This window comes from Thermomyces dupontii (assembly GCF_041956625.1).
Source record: "Thermomyces dupontii strain NRRL 2155 unplaced genomic scaffold VTN31scaffold_11, whole genome shotgun sequence".
NCBI classification, from domain to species: domain Eukaryota; kingdom Fungi; phylum Ascomycota; class Eurotiomycetes; order Eurotiales; family Trichocomaceae; genus Thermomyces; species Thermomyces dupontii.
The window spans coordinates 103,071-120,189 of record NW_027192317.1 but is presented as its reverse complement, the minus strand read 5'-3'; the positions used below and the strand labels follow the sequence as shown (position 1 = coordinate 120,189).

Sequence of the window (17,119 nt, the reverse complement as noted above, 5' to 3'; positions counted from 1 at the left end):
GTCTGAAGCAGCATTGTGTCTCCAGTGGTGGCAACTGTATCTCAGACAAACTCCGACAGAAGTCCGGACAAGTCCTTCGTTCTGGAACTTCTCATGACCGGCTTTTTCGATCGTTCGGGATCACCAGATGTGGAATCGCTCTTTCTTTTCTTCTCTGACCCATCGCCCTGGTTATCGCTTTTATGATCGTCACGGCGGAAAACAACCACTTTGAGCGGCTCTCGGTTCCAACTGTCATCATACTGTCCGACTGAGAATTCCAACAATGGTGTATCCTCCGGCACAGAAGTTGCAAGCATCTTCCAAGGCTCGTCGATCTCCCATTCCAAAAGATTGCGATCTCTCAAAGTCCGCCGGTTATTCATCTTGAAATCGTATGGCTTCGTAACTCGCGACCCAGTAGCATACACGGACCATCCGCACTCCTCTGCATACTTGATGGCAGTTGCCGACAACAGTCCATCACAGCGCGCGACAGCACAAACCTTGAGGGAGCGGATGCGGCCCAGGAAACGGAACGTGGCGGGCGTCAGTTGGTGGTGACCATATAGCTTCAACAACCAGAGATGTTCAAATGCATTTGTTGTCTCGGCCATCTCACTCCAGGCCCGTACAACTCGATCTGTGAAGTCGTTACATCCACTGAGGGGTGGCGGGTCGAGAGTCAGAATCTCCAAAGCAATCAGATTCTTGACATTGGCAATCTCCACCAGCTGCCGCGTGGAGAAGTGATGTGTCCAGACCTTGAGAGCAGTCATCCAACTCAGAGAAGTACTCGTGATCAACTCCCAATAATAGCGACCTGCCACAATGAGTTTATCATCCGCAATCATCCTGCAATGTGGAGAGATTGCTCCGAACTCCTTGCCGTAGACGGAGCAAAAAGTCATCCACATATACATCGTCCTTCTCCCGCTAAAGTATGATGTAAGCCCATGTCCAGCGAATAAATGATCAATGAATGCCAGGTGATATACCTCTTCTTCAAATACTCCCACGTTTCCTTCGCAATTGGCCATGGTATTGATGCAAAGTGTTCTTTCGTCAGCAGTCGCTGGTCGTACAATGCCCGCTTCAAAGCCAGGTGTTTGAGCGTTACGGCTCCGGCTGAGGGCCTCTCCGTGAAGTCAACTCTGCAGTATGGCGACTCGAGAGTCCAGATAACTCCGTCCGTGTAATCACGTCGCTGATATCGCAACCTGCGGACCAAGAGCTCCTCGTCCAGAGTACTAGTACTTGTACTGAATTCGTCCATGGTCCTTGCATGGTCCGGTCAGATTCTGTATAGGGAACCTCAATTACATCAATTAACATGCCCGATTCACCGACGCAGACACTGATGGCTTCGCAGAGTCTTGGGATCATCATCTTTGACCCATGTCAAGCAGCATTCGCAGCATGCTGACGCGTTCGCGTCAGGCGCTCAGGCCAACTGAAGACACCTGGTCACGTGAAACTCAATCGGCCCTAATTTGTGTGTGCCTTTTCGACACTACTATGATGAGAACTGGCATGATCAGGTTGTTAGATCTCGCCGTTGGTAGCATAAACAGCGATCAATCTGCCTTATCATGCTAACAATAGATGCAGGAAGACATCGACTAAACTCTAAGTGTCGACCTAGGCGCCTTAGCCGACTCCCTTGTTTCGAGTCATCGTCTCCTCAAAGCGAATGATGTTCGGTTGTTTGTTAGACTTGGAGATGCATATGTGCCAGCTCCACCGGGCGCTTAGTGGGCATACAAAGACAAAGCACACTTTCTTTGGCAGGAAAAACGCAGAACGAGTCATATCGGAACTGCAGAGCCCCGATTTGCGAGCCTGTTCAAGAGAGGGGCGAAAATGTCAAGGCGGCAAGGACAAAAGAAAGACTACTATATAGATGGTCACGCCCGAGTCAATTCATTGTTCATCATCAGAGTCCACCGTTCTGTCACTAATTTGGGAATCGTCATATCACGGTTGCTTTGTTGCCATCACCGTCGAGACTGACTTGGTTGAGCAAAGGAAAAGCATGAAGTCACTGGATTACATCAGTGACATATTCACCAGCAGCAAAAGCGAGCGCAACTTACCGAATGCTCGTCGGATCCCAAAGAACAACACTCCGCAAGTCATCATCTGTCTAGAGTCTGGAAATGTTCTCATCAACAACACTCACACGTCGCCTGTCCAGCGGACTGTGACACCGGTGACCCCAATAAGCTCAGACGCGTCTTCCGACGGCAGAAGTCCGTCTCCCGTGCAGGAGAAGATGCATCCCGCCCTCAGAGAGCCGTTGAGTTCCATACCGGGGACCAGTGAGGAGCGGAAAGCGCAAAGTTCCAGTGGTTGCTCAGTAGAGTTGAAAACGAAGCGCTATGTGGAACTGCCAGGCAGCTTTAGTTTTGATGCTCCAGATGCCGCGACGTCCACAGTGGAGACATCGAAAACTGCCAAATCAGGGTTGGGCTTGACGGAGTTGGACGGTGGAAGCTGGCAAGAATGGCGAAGTCCTTCTCGGAATGGAAGTATCACGACGACGGTGTCGGATGGTGACGGGAGTCAGGTAGTTAAACCCTCTTTCGAGGACCCCAGGCCGCCAAACGAGGTATGGAATTCTAAAATATTTCCAATTCAATTGCTGACGGTTTGTTTGCCAGGAGACTGCTTCAGTGACATTTACTGATAGTAACGGACGCCTATCGCCCGTTCCTAGAAAAGTTGCACACCTGGCTCTATCGAGTCAGGAACGGAGTACCAATATCGAGGCCAATAACCAAGACACTGAGAAGCAACATTCGTCGCCTGTCACTCTGGGTCATAACACCACGAGCGTCGTCAAGGCAACAGACAACGAAAAATCTCCAGATAACCAGGTCAGCCCATCGCAACTCGCGAATTGTCCCGTTCCCGTCCCTGGAAAAGAAGACGACCGCTCTTCACAGCGCTCGTGCACTTCCTGCTGTTGCCACCACTGCACTTTCTACACCAGCGAGCTTGCGGCGCTGCAGTTCCGCGTCGTCGAACTGGAGTATATGAATGCCACCCTGGAAGCCAAGGTCCGCCAGTACCGGCAAGAGATCCGATTGTTCAAGAAGGACGTCAAGGGCTACAAGAAAGATGAGAAACACTTCAACAAACTTCTCGAGGAAAAAGATACAGAAATCATCGCTCTGCACGAGAAGATTGCACAGCTGGTCGCTGCATCTTCGCCCAGCACAAGCACCCAGGTTGCAGGCAAGGAGGTGAAGAAAAGCCTACCGTCGCCGTACTCGTCTCCCACGGACGAGTTTCCCAAAGATGCTCGACTGTCGTCTCGACCGGTCCAATACGAAGGCAAGTCAGCTGTGGAAAAGGAGCGCAAGATCAAGACATGGATATGATTGGGGGAATTGTCAGACCTTGTCGCAAACTTGGGACAATGGAACAGGCTAGTGGCATCTGCATATACAACATGGTCATGATGGTCAGTTTGGATGATCTTCTGATACCTGTCTCACTATTGTATTTAATGCCAGAATTTTCCTCGTGATTACTCTTGATTAATGACCACCAAGGTATTACATAGGTACTACTAGTAGTTCAACAAAGAGCTTTCGTACCACAGCCTTGGGACTAGTATTCATGGTGCCGTCAAACACATCACTTCTAGCAGCCTCAGCTGTCAGCGGTAGCGATGGTCCTGGCATGGCCGTCACCAATCCAGCATGTTATTCTTTAGATATAAATCCACACGACTGTACATCTTCGAGCTACGAGTAGTAGTCTCGTAGAGGCCTCGCGGAGGGGCATGTGATCTGTAATGTCACTGATGCGGTGTTAGCCCTAATGAGCTAACAAAGGTCGACTAGACACGTGATTGACTACGAAGGGAACCCTTGGTAGGACCATGAATTTGCCGTGTGAATCGCGGAAATTCTGTAGTTGCTTTCTCTTAGGCCTTGTGTTCAGTCGACCACTCCTATCACGCTCAGCATCAACTGTTGAAGGGCACAGATCAACACAGAGCTCAAAGTCAAACTCTGCAGTGAGTCACAGAATGCAGAGCCCCAAAGACGATCATGAGTCAATGGCCTGTCACTGAGTTCAGGGCCAAAGCAGGTCCAGCTCCTAACTGTGTGAATTCAGGCAGTACCTGGTCGATGTCGCTCTGACTTTGCCGAGTGATCCTATCGGCACGCGTCCCATGCCCTGTGATTTGTCCCTGCAGCGTTCCGTGTCTGATCGTCACCAGGACAGGCATGCTCTGCCCTGGCAGTGAACTCACATGATCGACCAGCACGGACTCTTGAGGCACACTGGTTGTGCGAGATGGCGGCTATGTTTGTACGCCGCGCACAGGGTAGGAAACCTTCCCCTTAAGGACTGGACTCTTGTTAAAAAGGGTCCAAGGAGCCGGTTTGACCATTCCCCGTCTCCTACCTCCCGCGCAGCAACGACTATTAGTCACAATGATGGAAACGCACCGGCAGAAAACACAAGAGTCGGCTCTGGAGGTCAAGTCACGGGTGGCGGGGGACTTTGTCCAGGTCGAGCGAGAACTGCCCTCCCGAAGCATTCGACGATACTCTGGGCTCCTGCGCACCGCATTGAACCTGCTGCGGCGCAAGAACCCGCTGGCGCAACCGGTGGATCGGCGAGAGCACATTGTCTGGCTGTTCGACAACATTGCCTATCGGCCGATCGCGCCCGCCGGTCAACATCAGCATCTTCAATGGGAGTCGCAACCGTGGCTGATGGAGGTCGTGTCCTGCGTGTTTGTCGATGGCAACCACGATCTGGCTCGATACGTTGCGGCGGTGGCGGACGCGATCGGTCTGGATGGGGAGCTCGGGGCTGACGCTGAGGTGCGGCAGCGCGTCACCGAGCGCCTGCAGCCGTTTCTACATCCGATTGCACCAGCGCGCACGATGAGGCTTCGGACGCACATGCCCAGGGGTGGTAATGGTGGTGGTGGTGGTGGTGGTATTGGGGCGGTACAGACGCATTCGCTCGGGCCGGCCAACTCGCATGGGATCGTCAGTCAGACTGTGTCTCTGGGAAGGCACCGTGACGTGGCCGACCGGGCGCGCGCCAGTTCGCACCTCGTTGGATGGGAAAAGGAACAAGACGTGACGACGATGGAGACGGTTTTTGCGCATCCCGAGGGCTGGCTGGTGGTTTCGGACATTGACGACTCGATCAAAAGTACCATGACGTCGGACGCGGGCGGGATCCTGCGCAGCACGTTTGTCGAGGAGCCGAAGCCCGTCGAGGGGATGCCGGAGCTCTACGGACGCATCGATCGCGCGTTGCACCCCGCGTGGGTCTACATCTCGGCCTCGCCGTACAACCTCTACCAGTTCCTACGCGGCTTCTTGCGCCAACACTACCCCGTGGGCCCGATGATTCTGCGGGAGAACTCGTGGCAGAGTCTCGGCGGGTTTCTCAAATCATACAGCATGGGCACGCAGGCCTACAAGACGGACCGCCTGGACAAGGTGCACAGCTGGCTGCCGCGCCGCAAGGTGATCTGCATTGGGGACTCGACGCAGAGCGACCCAGAGTCCTACGCGGAGCTGTATCGCAAGTACCCTGGGTGGATTCAGGCCATCTTCATCCGCAAAGTGGTCGATATCCCGCACATGGAAGCGAAAAATGCTCCCGAACGGTTCGAGCAAGCGTTCGAGGGCATCCCAGAGCATGTGTGGACAGTGTTTGAAGATCCCAGCGGACTCCACGGGCAGATCATAAAACTGGCCGAGACGGTGGACGAGAACCATGTCACGAAGTAGGAGAACTTATGTGCTTTTTACATGGCGGACATTGATTCCGAACCTCACCAACGTGATATTTTGTTCGCAACGATCCGCCCAACGCCCGCATATTATTAACCCCATCCTACGGCCGTGACTCTCTACGACGTGGCGGGATGAGATCACATCGAAGGTCGACGTCAGAGTGCGGCAATGCTGCGGGGGGGATGGCGTGTATGTCCGCCAGAACGGACGGAACCATGACTACATTATATCTGTAATTCAGGAGCGACCCTGCCTTTATTGCTAGTTTCTTATATCAATTGTATTCTTTGAGCATACATTGGTCCATTGGTGTAATCTGCGGTGGGTGTCCTGTCGATCCTTGAAGTTGCGGGTAGATATTGGAGTTACATTGCGTCATATGAAGAAGGGAGAGCTACCAGGGATGCTGACTTTGGTCTGACAGGGAATTTGGGAATAATCTTTTGGAAGACGAACTGCTGGAAGAAATCCTGCCATGTCCGTCCGCTACGGCTACAAACCCTTTGGTCATCGACACCACCATCGCACACCTCACTACAGAGAACACATCCACCGAGTCGACGAAGCCTCGGAATTACAACAAGAGCACGAAGGGGACGAAAGCGGCAGCGGCGAAAAGATGTCGGAACAAACAAACGTTCCCGAAAGGATGCAGGCGCTGCGGCTGCCAAGGGGTATGCATGACGAGGATGAAGAAAAGGGGAACCTGGGACAGAGGCCTCGTAGTGGGCCCGCGCTGCTGGAATTTGACAGCGCGGTGCCGACGCCGATCCCGACGCCGAGCCAGTACCTGGTTAAAGTGCTCGCGGCCGGGGTCTGCGTGGGGGAGGTCCGGGCGATGGCTCGGATGGGGAACAAATACCGCAATCCGCCCAGCAAGGATGCGGCTGTTGTCGCGGATGGGCCGGACCTCAGGGGGCCGATCCCGGGGAGGGAGTTTTGCGGGAAGATCATCAGCACGCCGACGGAGGATCAGCAGACGGCGGCGGGGCCGGCGTTTAAGGTTGGGGATGAGGTGATTGGACTGTTGCGGTGCCGGGACGACAGGAGCGACGAGCGCGACGGCGACACCGACGCGGCTGACGTCGCGGAGGGAGGGCACGGCGCCGCGGCGGAGTACACGCTGGCCGTGCAGAAGGAGCTAGCGCTCAAGCCGCGGAACCTGTCCGCAGCGGAGGCGGCGACGCTGCCGCTGGCGACGCTGATGGCGTGGCAAGCGTTGTTCGTGCACGCCGGGTTTGATTCGGACGACGGGGAGTGCAACCGCCCCTCGGACGGCCCGCTGCGAGTGCTGGTGACCAACGCCGGCGGCACAGAGGTCGGTCGCCAGGTGATCAACCTGTTCAACGTTCCAACCTTCTTCCCGGCGCTCTCGCACCACTTAATGGGCGGGAAGGGCCCCAACGAGAGCGCCGTCTGGATCTGCGTCACGGGCGAGCCCGCCGACCTGGACGCCCTGCGCCAGGGCAACTGCAAGTTCGACGCCTGCACAACCCGCACGGATATCGCGGAGGCGTTCCGCGAGAACGGCTGGGACCCCGTCGACGTGGCTATTGACTGCTCGGGCCCCGGCAGCAGCGCCACCCGCCGCATGCTGCACTCGCCCGTCGTCCTCAAGGATAAAGGGCGCATCATCGGCCTCAATCAGCCGCACTCGGCGTACCCGGATAAACCCTCCGAGCGGGACATGCGCGCCGAGGCCCAAGCCCGGGGGATCGTCACCGAGCACGTCAAGGTCCAGCCCAATGGTCGCCATCTCGCCGCCATCTCGCGCTATGCCGAGCGCGGGGATATCCGGCCGCTTTGCAACGTTCCCGTCTTTGACTTGATCGATGGGCGGGAAGCGCTCGTCGATGCGGAGAAGAAGAGAGGAATGCCCGGTAGGGTGATTCTTCGAGTCGATCCGGCGATTTCTGAGATTTGATCAACTTTGTTTCCTTTTTTTTTTTCTTCCACTGTGCATCGTTAGTTCCTTGACCAGCGCTCTCGTGTAATAAGATCAGCCGGCGCGCTTTGGCCGACGGCCTCATCTGTAGAATCAACCAAACCAAAAAAAAAATAATTATCAAACTAGAAATTGGGTTTCAACTAAACACAATAAGGAATAGAGAGGACACATAAGTATACTCAGCAACGCGTCCAAATCCCGCCAGCTAGGACGAAACGCAAGATAAAGACACGAAAACAAATCCATTCAGGACCTTTGAAATGGGCCCGAATCCATGCCCGTAACCTCGAGCATTCATGCGCGTAGACGACCGACAAAATCATGAGAAAAAAAAAAAAAGTAACAGGGAAGAAAGAGCATCACAGCAACGAATCCAGCCTTGTAAACACGCTCAAACATGCCGCAATGACCTGTCGCATATCTTGTTAGCCAAAAGAGTCCAGCCGACTGGGATTCGTTACGTACCTCCAGTTGAAGTTCACGGTCCTTGGCCTTGTTAACCTCCTCGTTGACCGCCTGTGCCAGGTTCGCCCCGATGGCTTGCCCGCCACCGCTCCGTCGCGCGAACGGCCATTGCGAGTACTCGGTCAGCAGCTCGTCGACCTGGGCAAAGGCCCGCTCGCGGGCCTCGTGGCTCATGGTGACCAGCGCGTTCTCCAGGACGTTGGCGGCGTACGCCGCGCATACCATGCATATTGTCCGCAGGTATCGGAACTCGACATCCTCCGGCAACCAGGCGTTCGGCGGCAGGATCACCGTTCGGTTTGTGCAGACGTTGCGCACCCGCTTGCTGACGTCCTCCTTGGCGCCCGAGTCCGCCACGGGGTGCGTAGCCATGTCGAAGAGCAAAAAGTTGCGTTTCTCGGTGCGTAGGATGCCCTTGTCGACCAGGCCCTTCATGACCCGCTCGCGCACTTGCTTCAGTTGGTAGCCGATCATCAATAGATTCCACGTTTCACCTTTTGTTCCGTCAGCGCTTGTCGTCCGCGGTAGGAAGGAAATCATGGGCAATAATTACCGCTCATCAGGTCAATCCACGAGCTGACGCTCATCTTCTCGCTCGATTTCATCATCTTGAGTGCCTCGTCCAGCAAGACCTCTCCCGTCAGCGTGTCGTCGATGACCTCGATCAGCCGGTCTGCGAGGGGGAACCGTCGGCGCGACGCATCCTTTTGCATGCTTATCCGACCGCGGAAGGCCAGTTCGATCACGATGCAGCCGCGGAGTGCATATGAGATATTTTCATTCCAGAACGACAGGTAGCCCTAGCCAGAACAAACCCCTCCATCAGCCATATTTCGCAACAAACAGCCCCCATTTCCTTCCGTACCTGTTTATCCTTCAACCCCAGCAGGACAATCTCCTCCATCAGCGTCAGCTTTGGTTGCTTGCTCCGCTCGGCGCTCTCGCTGATGTCCCGCGGGTCGTAGGCGATCTTGTGCCCATTTTCCTCCCCGGAGAACACGGTGTCGGGAATCGAGCCATTTCGCAGCGATGGCGAGGATACTCGGCTGGTGTCGTCGTGGTCGTCGCCGGCTGCTACTCGCGCCCCTCCTCGTCGGCGTGTCAGACCACCGCCGGCTGAGGCCATGAAGGAAGCTGGCCGAGCTGAGCGTCCTCCGAGCAAATAACAGTTAAAGGGTAATCAACAAAGAGGGTGGGTTCAGATTCGAGGCTCGAGGGCTTGGAGAGGACCCCCTTTTGGTGTTCGGCTCACTTAGCGTCCGGCGATCTCTCTGACAGAGGGATATCCCGAGCAATGCGAACTTGGAGTTGAAAGAATCCGTAAATTCTGGGAGTGACTGAGTTCCCCTGGCGAGGAATCGCAGCTTGATCAAGGAAATTGTCTGTTTTAATCTAACTACAGTACAGTAATCTGCGTCAGGTCTCGCCCGGCTCGAGCAAGGCTTGGCATTTCGGCCAACGCCAGCGAGGTCCAGATCGCGCATTCAAGAAACAGTACTTCTGATCGTTGAGATTCCAGAGTGCTATTCAGTATCGATTAAAAGGAGTTGAATCTATGCTTAGTTTGCTCGTTCTCGTGTAGGCGCCCGGCTCGCTTTTGTGGAGACTCGCAATTGACGCTACAAGAATCCGTCGATCATGAGACCTACAATCCTGACCAGTCGACGATATTTCTCGAGTCATTTCGTTGCCAGCACGATACTGACTCACTAAGCAGCGGCCAGACATTGACGCGAAAAGCTCAATTGTTCGTATGATGTACATGTGACAACGGCGGAGATTAAGCGTACATTCACGCCAGCCAGTGCCCCAACTCTATAATGCGTTGCATACATCCACTTCCAATCCGCAGCGGCCCTCCAATCATGCCATCGCGTTTTGTTTAGTGGGCTGTCGTATGTTAGAAGGGGTTCAATGTCAACGGCGCTCGCAGGACTTACCATCCGGCTGGGAAAGAATATAGTTCACAGCCTGGTCGACTGCACGTCGGTCAGTTCACGTCCTGCAAAGCAAGTATTCAATAAACATACCGCTGTGGATGGCGTCGGCCTCCTTGTCTGGAATCTCAATGCTGAATTCCTTCGCCATTGTCAGCTCACGCACCGGACGAAGCAAGCGGAAAGTAAATCAGTACCTCTTCAACCGCCATGACCACCTCGACAACATCCAGGCTGTCCAAGCCGAGGTCATTTGTGAAGTGGGAGGTCGGGCCAATCTGGTTGCGATGGATAAGTATCTCTCTCCATACCATTTCCGGATTCCCTGGCATGAGAACAAACCTTGCTGGCATCATTGACCTGTAGCACAATCAAAAATCAGTACCTCACAGACATGACGAAAATGAGGACAAAATTCGCACCTTGTCAAAATTCTTCAGCAGATTGATTATGCGGCCCTCAACCTCCTCCTTGGAAAGACCAGCCGGAGCAGAATAGAATCGAGCCGTCATCGACTGAAAGCCGGGAACGAATTGAGCTGGTCGGACCGCACGAGGCGTTGTGATGGGACGAGAGGCAGGAACTCGGATTGCCCGAGGAGCGGACGCCCGCAACGAGCGGACCACGGCGGAGCGGAACATCATGATGAATTCGAAAGAAGGGGAGAGATGACGGCGTTACGAGAAGACAGCGGGAAACAGGCGAGCGCGGCGTCGAATTGCAGACAGAAAAAGCAGCCGGATGAGCTGGTCGCAGAGGTTGAACGGGCTTCGGAACCGGAGTTTTTCCTTTTCCGCCAAGAGAAACCGGTTCAGCCAATCAGAAGCGAGATGTTGGTGATGACCTAATCCAATCCGCATCATCCACCGCGCAGAACCACCCGAACTCTTTCTCGGTGTAGCATTTCTCGCTCGGCCAGTTCGAACTGTCGCCATTTTTTTCACCTCGCCCCCTTTCACAATGGCCTCGTCGCAATCTGTAGCGAGGCTGGTCCTCACCCGCCGTCCCGCTCTATCGGCACCGTCGACCGCTTTCCGCGCCGTCGCGAGCTTTTCGTCGTCGGCCTCGCGCTCTGCGACCCCCAAGGGCCCGCCGCCGTCTGGGTTCCGTCTGCCCCGCCCCAAGCGATGGGATGAGTCTGAAGAGTCGTCGCTGGACAAGGCCAGCAAGTACTTTTTGATGGCGGAGATGTTCCGGGGCATGTACGTTGTGCTGGAGCAGTTCTTCCGTCCGCCGTAAGTATCCCTTCCCCTTCAACCGTGATATTCTGCACCAGCAAGGAAATGCCTTGCAAAATGCCTTTTGAGCATTGCAGGTTCTTTGTTTTAAGAGCGGAATCTGACCGATTCCTACTAGGTACACCATCTACTACCCCTTCGAAAAGGGACCCATCTCGCCCCGGTTCCGTGGCGAACACGCCCTGCGCCGCTATCCGACCGGCGAGGAGCGCTGCATCGCCTGCAAGCTCTGTGAAGCCGTCTGCCCGGCCCAGGCCATCACCATTGAAGCCGAGGAGCGTGAGGACGGCAGCCGACGAACAACCCGATATGATATCGATATGACCAAGTGCATCTACTGCGGTTACTGCCAGGAGAGCTGCCCTGTTGATGCCATTGTTGAAAGTGAGTCTCAGAATTTGATATCACCTTCATCCCAAAGATATGCTGACTTTCTTTTTCCAGCACCCAATGCTGAGTTCTCGACGGAGACGCGCGAAGAATTGCTGTACAACAAGGAGAAGCTTTTGGCCAACGGTGACAAGTGGGAGCCGGAACTGGCTGCTGCTATTCGTGCTGATGCTCCCTACCGATAGGCGGCATGCCGCTGGCCCTGGGTGGTTGTATAACGTGTACATAGCATCGGATGTTTCAGTTTGGAGCTATCAACGGACGGGCTTTCTTGCTCACCCTGCCACTCTTTATCGAGTTCACTTTTTGATTATGTACTCGAATCTTTTTCAAACGGAATGAATCAAGTGTGATATTAATGCCATACCGAGTACAGCATGAATCTACAAGTAGCCACCATGCAACCCAAAAACATGCAATCCTATTGCGCCTTTACACGGGGCAAAAGATGATAAAAAGGTTGATATGGATGCATCCAGCCAACCGATTTCGTACATACAACAGGCTGCAGAATCACAGATCCATAGCTCAAACGCCTCTGAACGAAGATGTAGTAGTATGTACTCATAGATCTGGAAGAAAAGAAGACCATGAAATGCTTTATTTCTTCTTGGCCCCGGCCTTGGTCTTGAAACTCCCCTCGAAGCCCGGCCGCGCCTTGGCCTTGCTCTTGCCCTTCTTCTTTTGACCTTTTTCCTCCTTGCGCTTGCGCAGGTTCTCCTCCCGACGCTGCTGGCGCTGCTCCTTGCTCTTCGCGACGGCCTCGAGCCGCGCCTTCCACTCCCGCTCGGATTTGCGCTTGGCGGCCTCCTTGCGCTTCAGCGCCTTCTTAAGGAGAGAGATGTCGTCGCGAACCTTCTCGCGGTGCGCGCGCTTTTTCGCGTTGAGCCACATGTCCTTTTCTTCGATTTCCTTGCGCTTCTCCTCGTCCATGCTCTCCAGGCGCGCCTTCTTCGCCTCGGCCGCCTTCAGTGCGGACCGTGGATCCTGCGATCCCTTCTTATTCTTATTCACGTCGAGCACTCGCGACGCCGTCGCGTCTGTCTGCGTCCCGTCCGCGAATGCAATCCGTCCGAATGCGAATGATTCCCCTCCGCTGCCGCTTTCTGCCGGCGATCGTGGGGACGCCAGCAGCGAGCCCGCTCCGCCGGGGGAGAATCGACGTTGCAATTCCTCATCTTGTTTCCGCTGCGCCTCCTCTTTGGCCTTGCGTCGCATTTCCTTCTTGTGCTTTCTTCGTTGCTCCTCCTTTTGTCGTCGTGCCTCGATGAGCTCCTGCCGTGTTCGTGCCGGTTTCCCGTTCAGGCCATCGGCCTTGCGAGCCGCCCGCAACTCCTCCAGACGTTTCTGAAGTCGTTGGCGGAGTTCCTCTGGTGACGGTTTGGGCGGCTTCTCCTCCTTCTTATCCGAAGCGTTTGGTTCGTTGGGCGGTGCTAATGACGAGATTGAGGAGCTTGCGGATTGGTCGTTGGATCTGTCGAAGCCGGGAGACGGTGGAGTTGACTCGGTTGATGCAGTGTCCTCTGTTTTGTTCTTGGATTCCGCAGAAAACCCTTCTACCGGGGCGACCTCTTCTTCCTCAGTATCCTCCGCTGAGGAGGCTTCGGGGTTCTCAGGTTCGGCCGGTTTTGCATCCTCCTCCGCAGCTTCTTCTGCCTTGTCAAAGGTTTGCTCCTTCGACTGAGCTGCAGCCTGACGTTGTCGCTCCTTTTTCTCGGCTTCCTTGGCTTTCTTCCTCTCGCGCTTCGCTGCCTTCTTCGCTGCCTTCTTCTCCAATTTCAATCGCCTCCGTTCCTCGATGGATTGAGCTTTCGCATCATCTTCTTCCTTCTTTTCCGATGGCTCGGACTGCTTCTGTTTCTTTGCGGCCTTGAAATGGCCCCGCTTGAGACCCTCCAATGGCTGCTCCGTGCCCAACTCGCTTATTGACGTATCACTGCTATGGCCATCGTCCTCTTCTTCCCGTTTCCTTTTTCGTGCATTCTCTTCCAGAACATCCTTTGCAGACTTTGCCGAGTCGGGGTCCAATTTGGCCTTTTTGGCATTTCTCGCCTGTTCCTTGGTCTGTTTTTTCCGCTTCCATTGATCCTGAAAACACGAGCCAAATCAGCCATTTGTGACGATTCGCCGCGCCATCTGACATCTTACACTCGTGTCTTCGCCGTAATAATATTTAGCTGGAATCAACGACAACAATCCGCTAAAGGCATCGGAGTGGCTTCGAAGCCGTTCCTGAAGATAGGCATGTCAACCTTGTGGCTTCGCGGGACCGGGCGGAGGGCCATCCGCAGGTTCATACCTCGATATCCGCCATATTCCCGAATAAACCAGAGTCGCAAGCCGACAGCAGCAAGGACCGTTGCGATGATGACCGTGGACTCCGTAATCCTAAGCAAGCGACTCCGGCCTGGACAAGCAAGCAAAAGCCGGTGGGAAAATTTGGGCGGGCGTGTAAATCTTGGCATTTGCGCTAGCCGTTTTGGGCCGATAAAGCTCCCCCGCCTGTGAATTTTGAATTGGGCATTTCGATACACAACGAGGACAATTACGCGTAATCGTTGCTACCTATACAGGAAGGCACTGCCACGTTCTGTGCTCCGTGCCCAAAAGCGTAAGTTAACTTAATTACTTAAGTAACCGTTTTGCCAGGAAAGAATCGTCTGAACTGATCAGGAAGGACTTGATACCGAACGCGGTATCCTGTAACCCAATCGGGTAGTCATTGACCAAATTAGAAAGGAAGAATTCACGTGATCCGGTGGAATCCGGCCCGGAGACTGGTCCGATGCCTCGGCTTCGCCCAAGAATCAAATGATCCCCGTTCCCTGACGACCCCCCCGGACCTTTTGAAAATAGTCTATGCCCCAAAAATGACTCCGGTGGCCCTCTGTCTTTTATTCTTTGCTTTTCTCTGTCCTCTTCCACCGGGACCAGAGCTTTACACACGCCCGCTTCTGCTGAAGAAGCATGGACGGCTCCAAGGAGCGCGCTCCCTCTGAGCAGGCGAATGCGGAACAGCCAAAGTCGTCGGCGGGGGAAGGGCTGGAGCTCTGCAAGACGGCAGCGCGGACGCTTGCGAAGACGGATGTAGTGCTCTATAGATTAGACAGGTAGGGACGCAACAGTCGAATACAATCAATCCCTGAATGAAGCCCGGTGCTGACGGCGTTCGACTCAGGCTTCTCGCCTCGTCGGCCGGTCTGAAAGCCACCCTCGCGGTGGTGGAATACACTGCAAAGATTCTCCATTATGTCAGTGCGGCGTCCCCGTCGCTGGCTTTCCGACGACGCCTGCGACAATTGCTGCTATCCAAATTGCGCGGGAGCCCACCATCCGCGGCCGCTCCCGCTCCCAACTCGTCGTCAGCGCTCCTTGCATTCGCCGGTGTGATCTCCGAGACCCGCATCAGCCTTCGCCTTCTGTCCTTGGTCTCCATCTGGACGTGGGGTTCGTCGACCTTCAAGTCGCCGCCAAAGGATTGCATTATCCGCGCGATCGTGTATCTGCAGATTCTCTCGCTGGCGACCTTCCAAGTGTTGGAGAATGTGACGTATTTGGCGGCGAAGGGAGCGGGATTCGATAAGCTCCTGAAGCGATTTGGAGGGATCGCGCGTTGGTCCCTGTGGAGCACACGCGCCTGGTGTGCTTATATCATGCTTGAACTGCTGCGACTTGTTCGAGAAGCGGTTCTTTTCCGTCAGAGAGACGAGCAGCGGAGAAAGCTGGACGGCCAATCCGAAAAGGCGCCGAGCTCATTGGCGGATGTCGAGGCGGAGCGTGCCCGGCAGCTGGAACTCCGCAGCTGGAAGAAGAGTTTGGTCACCAATTTGGCTTGGGCGCCTGTGAGCGTCCATGGTAGCGTCCAAGACGGAATTGGCGTGCCACCGTTTATGATTGCTGTCCTCGGATTGACTGCCACGGCTTGGGGAGCCTATGATTTGTGGCTTGCCGCGTAGCATGAGGTGTACAAAGCTACCTGTTAGATCTCCTTGTCTTAGAATTGTATATATTTGATGCATCATCCAACGTAGGTCCGACACAAGCAACATTCGCGTGTTTGTAAAGTCTGGGTTGAAGCCGGTGCTTATGTATCTAACGCTGATCTTGACGCCAGCCAAAATGATGTCAACTGTACCTATAGTTCAGCTCTAGGTATGATTTCAAAGCCGAGGCACTGGTTTCGGGGTCAATAGCCTACAATGTCCTCGTTGGATTGGCCGTGTGTTGAGCGATCCCTGCTGGTATGGCCATGCATTCGAGAAATTCAGATACTGTCTCCTTTACCACTCGAGAAGCCTCCTGCGCTTCAAGATTGTCTGGAGGGTGTACGCCCAGTTCGACTTTGGTACGACGAGCCCGAAGCCAAAGCTCGTGTTTGCCATGCTAAAGTCGGCCGAGCACTCGAGTGTCGGCAGGATCTACCATCACCATGATGTCGGAAGATAGCAGTCAATGTTGACCGTGGCAAACATCACCTTGGAGCTGGGTCTGATGGATTCATGTTTTGCCAAAGATTTTCCCTGGGCTCGAACCATGAGCGAGAGAGCACGCTTCTACTCTCCTCCCAAGTAAGCTTGGATCTGATTCCCGCTTCGCTCCAGTGCGTACCCTACCTCGAGCAGCCTGGCCATGATAACGGACGAAATTTGGGCCGAGTTATCGTCGGTGACCACTCACTGCTGTGGCCTCATATGAGCACAATTCTGCTGTTCGTCGAATGCCATTCATGCCTTTTAGTCAATACCATGAATCTCTGCCCTCTTTCTTCAATCTCAGCGAGGATTATTTTGCCTTTGATCCCGCAGTATGACCTCTCCATCACATCGGCTTAGGCTGCAATAGATGTCGTCAACAGTGGCTACAAGGACCGTGATGGTTCGACTTATCCAGCAGCTTCCATGCCATTCTTTTCACGCCCAATGGCGACCGTGTCCATTCCAGCAAAGCACGGAGCACGCCGAAGAGCATCCCGCCACCAATCGCCCGTGGAAATCCGTTCATGCACATCCAGGAAGCCTCCTCTGCCCTGAACTTTGCCGCTCGAAGAGGACAAGTCATCCCGTTGGAGCCTTGCGGGTAGGTATGATTAGTCAGCATCCCCGCGCTGGTGATTGGCTGGAGGCTGATATCATCGCGCTGGGAAGCTGCGCTTAGATAACCAGGCCGGACCCTGCCCTGCTCAACCTTCAACACAGCTCCTTCCCTCTCAACACCTTCTCTCTCCCTCTGCAGACTCCTGCCGCTTTTGCTCCTTTGTGCGTCTTCTCTTTTCGTAAATCACCTGACTCCGTCTCTGACCGCCGATATTTTTCTCTGCGGGAGACGACGAGATCTTCCTCTCTCTTCGTCTTGCTGGAATTCGTCGGTTTCGGCTGAGAC

The 17,119-nt window shown here is 54.5% G+C and overlaps 11 protein-coding genes across 11 annotated transcripts; 6 read left to right on the top strand and 5 right to left on the bottom strand.

The window, feature by feature from the left end:
• Positions 1-41: 41 nt before the first annotated feature.
• On the bottom strand, positions 42-1,255 carry VTN31DRAFT_2112 (uncharacterized protein; the record flags this gene model as incomplete). The annotated part of the gene is made up of 2 exons (XM_069402245.1): positions 42-915; positions 978-1,255. The coding sequence occupies 2 exons, from the start codon at positions 1,253-1,255 to the stop codon at positions 42-44; spliced, it is 1,152 nt and encodes a 383-aa protein (XP_069257208.1).
• A 759-nt stretch (positions 1,256-2,014) lies between these two features.
• On the top strand, positions 2,015-3,365 carry VTN31DRAFT_2111 (uncharacterized protein; the record flags this gene model as incomplete). The annotated part of the gene is made up of 2 exons (XM_069402244.1): positions 2,015-2,590; positions 2,643-3,365. 2 exons carry the CDS (start codon positions 2,015-2,017, stop codon positions 3,363-3,365), a joined length of 1,299 nt encoding a protein of 432 aa, XP_069257207.1.
• A 928-nt stretch (positions 3,366-4,293) lies between these two features.
• On the top strand, positions 4,294-5,756 carry VTN31DRAFT_2110 (uncharacterized protein; the record flags this gene model as incomplete). Its single annotated transcript, XM_069402243.1, has 2 exons — positions 4,294-4,324; positions 4,375-5,756. 2 exons carry the CDS (start codon positions 4,294-4,296, stop codon positions 5,754-5,756), a joined length of 1,413 nt encoding a protein of 470 aa, XP_069257206.1.
• A 481-nt stretch (positions 5,757-6,237) lies between these two features.
• On the top strand, positions 6,238-7,686 carry VTN31DRAFT_2109 (uncharacterized protein; the record flags this gene model as incomplete). Its single annotated transcript, XM_069402241.1, has 1 exon — positions 6,238-7,686. One exon carries the CDS (start codon positions 6,238-6,240, stop codon positions 7,684-7,686), a length of 1,449 nt encoding a protein of 482 aa, XP_069257205.1.
• Positions 7,687-8,069: 383 nt separating this feature from the next.
• VTN31DRAFT_2108 (uncharacterized protein) lies at positions 8,070-9,301 on the bottom strand (the record flags this gene model as incomplete). The annotated part of the gene is made up of 4 exons (XM_069402240.1): positions 8,070-8,120; positions 8,176-8,669; positions 8,729-8,975; positions 9,041-9,301. 4 exons carry the CDS (start codon positions 9,299-9,301, stop codon positions 8,070-8,072), a joined length of 1,053 nt encoding a protein of 350 aa, XP_069257204.1.
• A 756-nt stretch (positions 9,302-10,057) lies between these two features.
• Positions 10,058-10,756, bottom strand: VTN31DRAFT_2107 (uncharacterized protein; the record flags this gene model as incomplete). The annotated part of the gene is made up of 6 exons (XM_069402239.1): positions 10,058-10,065; positions 10,116-10,154; positions 10,206-10,254; positions 10,310-10,390; positions 10,455-10,472; positions 10,535-10,756. The coding sequence occupies 6 exons, from the start codon at positions 10,754-10,756 to the stop codon at positions 10,058-10,060; spliced, it is 417 nt and encodes a 138-aa protein (XP_069257203.1).
• Positions 10,757-11,072: 316 nt separating this feature from the next.
• VTN31DRAFT_2106 (uncharacterized protein) lies at positions 11,073-11,925 on the top strand (the record flags this gene model as incomplete). Its single annotated transcript, XM_069402238.1, has 3 exons — positions 11,073-11,347; positions 11,469-11,734; positions 11,795-11,925. 3 exons carry the CDS (start codon positions 11,073-11,075, stop codon positions 11,923-11,925), a joined length of 672 nt encoding a protein of 223 aa, XP_069257202.1.
• A 415-nt stretch (positions 11,926-12,340) lies between these two features.
• VTN31DRAFT_2105 (uncharacterized protein) lies at positions 12,341-14,054 on the bottom strand (the record flags this gene model as incomplete). The annotated part of the gene is made up of 3 exons (XM_069402237.1): positions 12,341-13,828; positions 13,889-13,972; positions 14,040-14,054. 3 exons carry the CDS (start codon positions 14,052-14,054, stop codon positions 12,341-12,343), a joined length of 1,587 nt encoding a protein of 528 aa, XP_069257201.1.
• A 653-nt stretch (positions 14,055-14,707) lies between these two features.
• VTN31DRAFT_2104 (uncharacterized protein) lies at positions 14,708-15,696 on the top strand (the record flags this gene model as incomplete). Its single annotated transcript, XM_069402236.1, has 2 exons — positions 14,708-14,850; positions 14,919-15,696. The coding sequence occupies 2 exons, from the start codon at positions 14,708-14,710 to the stop codon at positions 15,694-15,696; spliced, it is 921 nt and encodes a 306-aa protein (XP_069257200.1).
• Positions 15,697-16,211: 515 nt separating this feature from the next.
• VTN31DRAFT_2103 (uncharacterized protein) lies at positions 16,212-16,559 on the bottom strand (the record flags this gene model as incomplete). The annotated part of the gene is made up of 3 exons (XM_069402235.1): positions 16,212-16,293; positions 16,354-16,419; positions 16,471-16,559. 3 exons carry the CDS (start codon positions 16,557-16,559, stop codon positions 16,212-16,214), a joined length of 237 nt encoding a protein of 78 aa, XP_069257199.1.
• A 53-nt stretch (positions 16,560-16,612) lies between these two features.
• VTN31DRAFT_2102 (uncharacterized protein) lies at positions 16,613-16,898 on the top strand (the record flags this gene model as incomplete). Its single annotated transcript, XM_069402234.1, has 2 exons — positions 16,613-16,820; positions 16,885-16,898. The coding sequence occupies 2 exons, from the start codon at positions 16,613-16,615 to the stop codon at positions 16,896-16,898; spliced, it is 222 nt and encodes a 73-aa protein (XP_069257198.1).
• Positions 16,899-17,119: the final 221 nt, after the last annotated feature.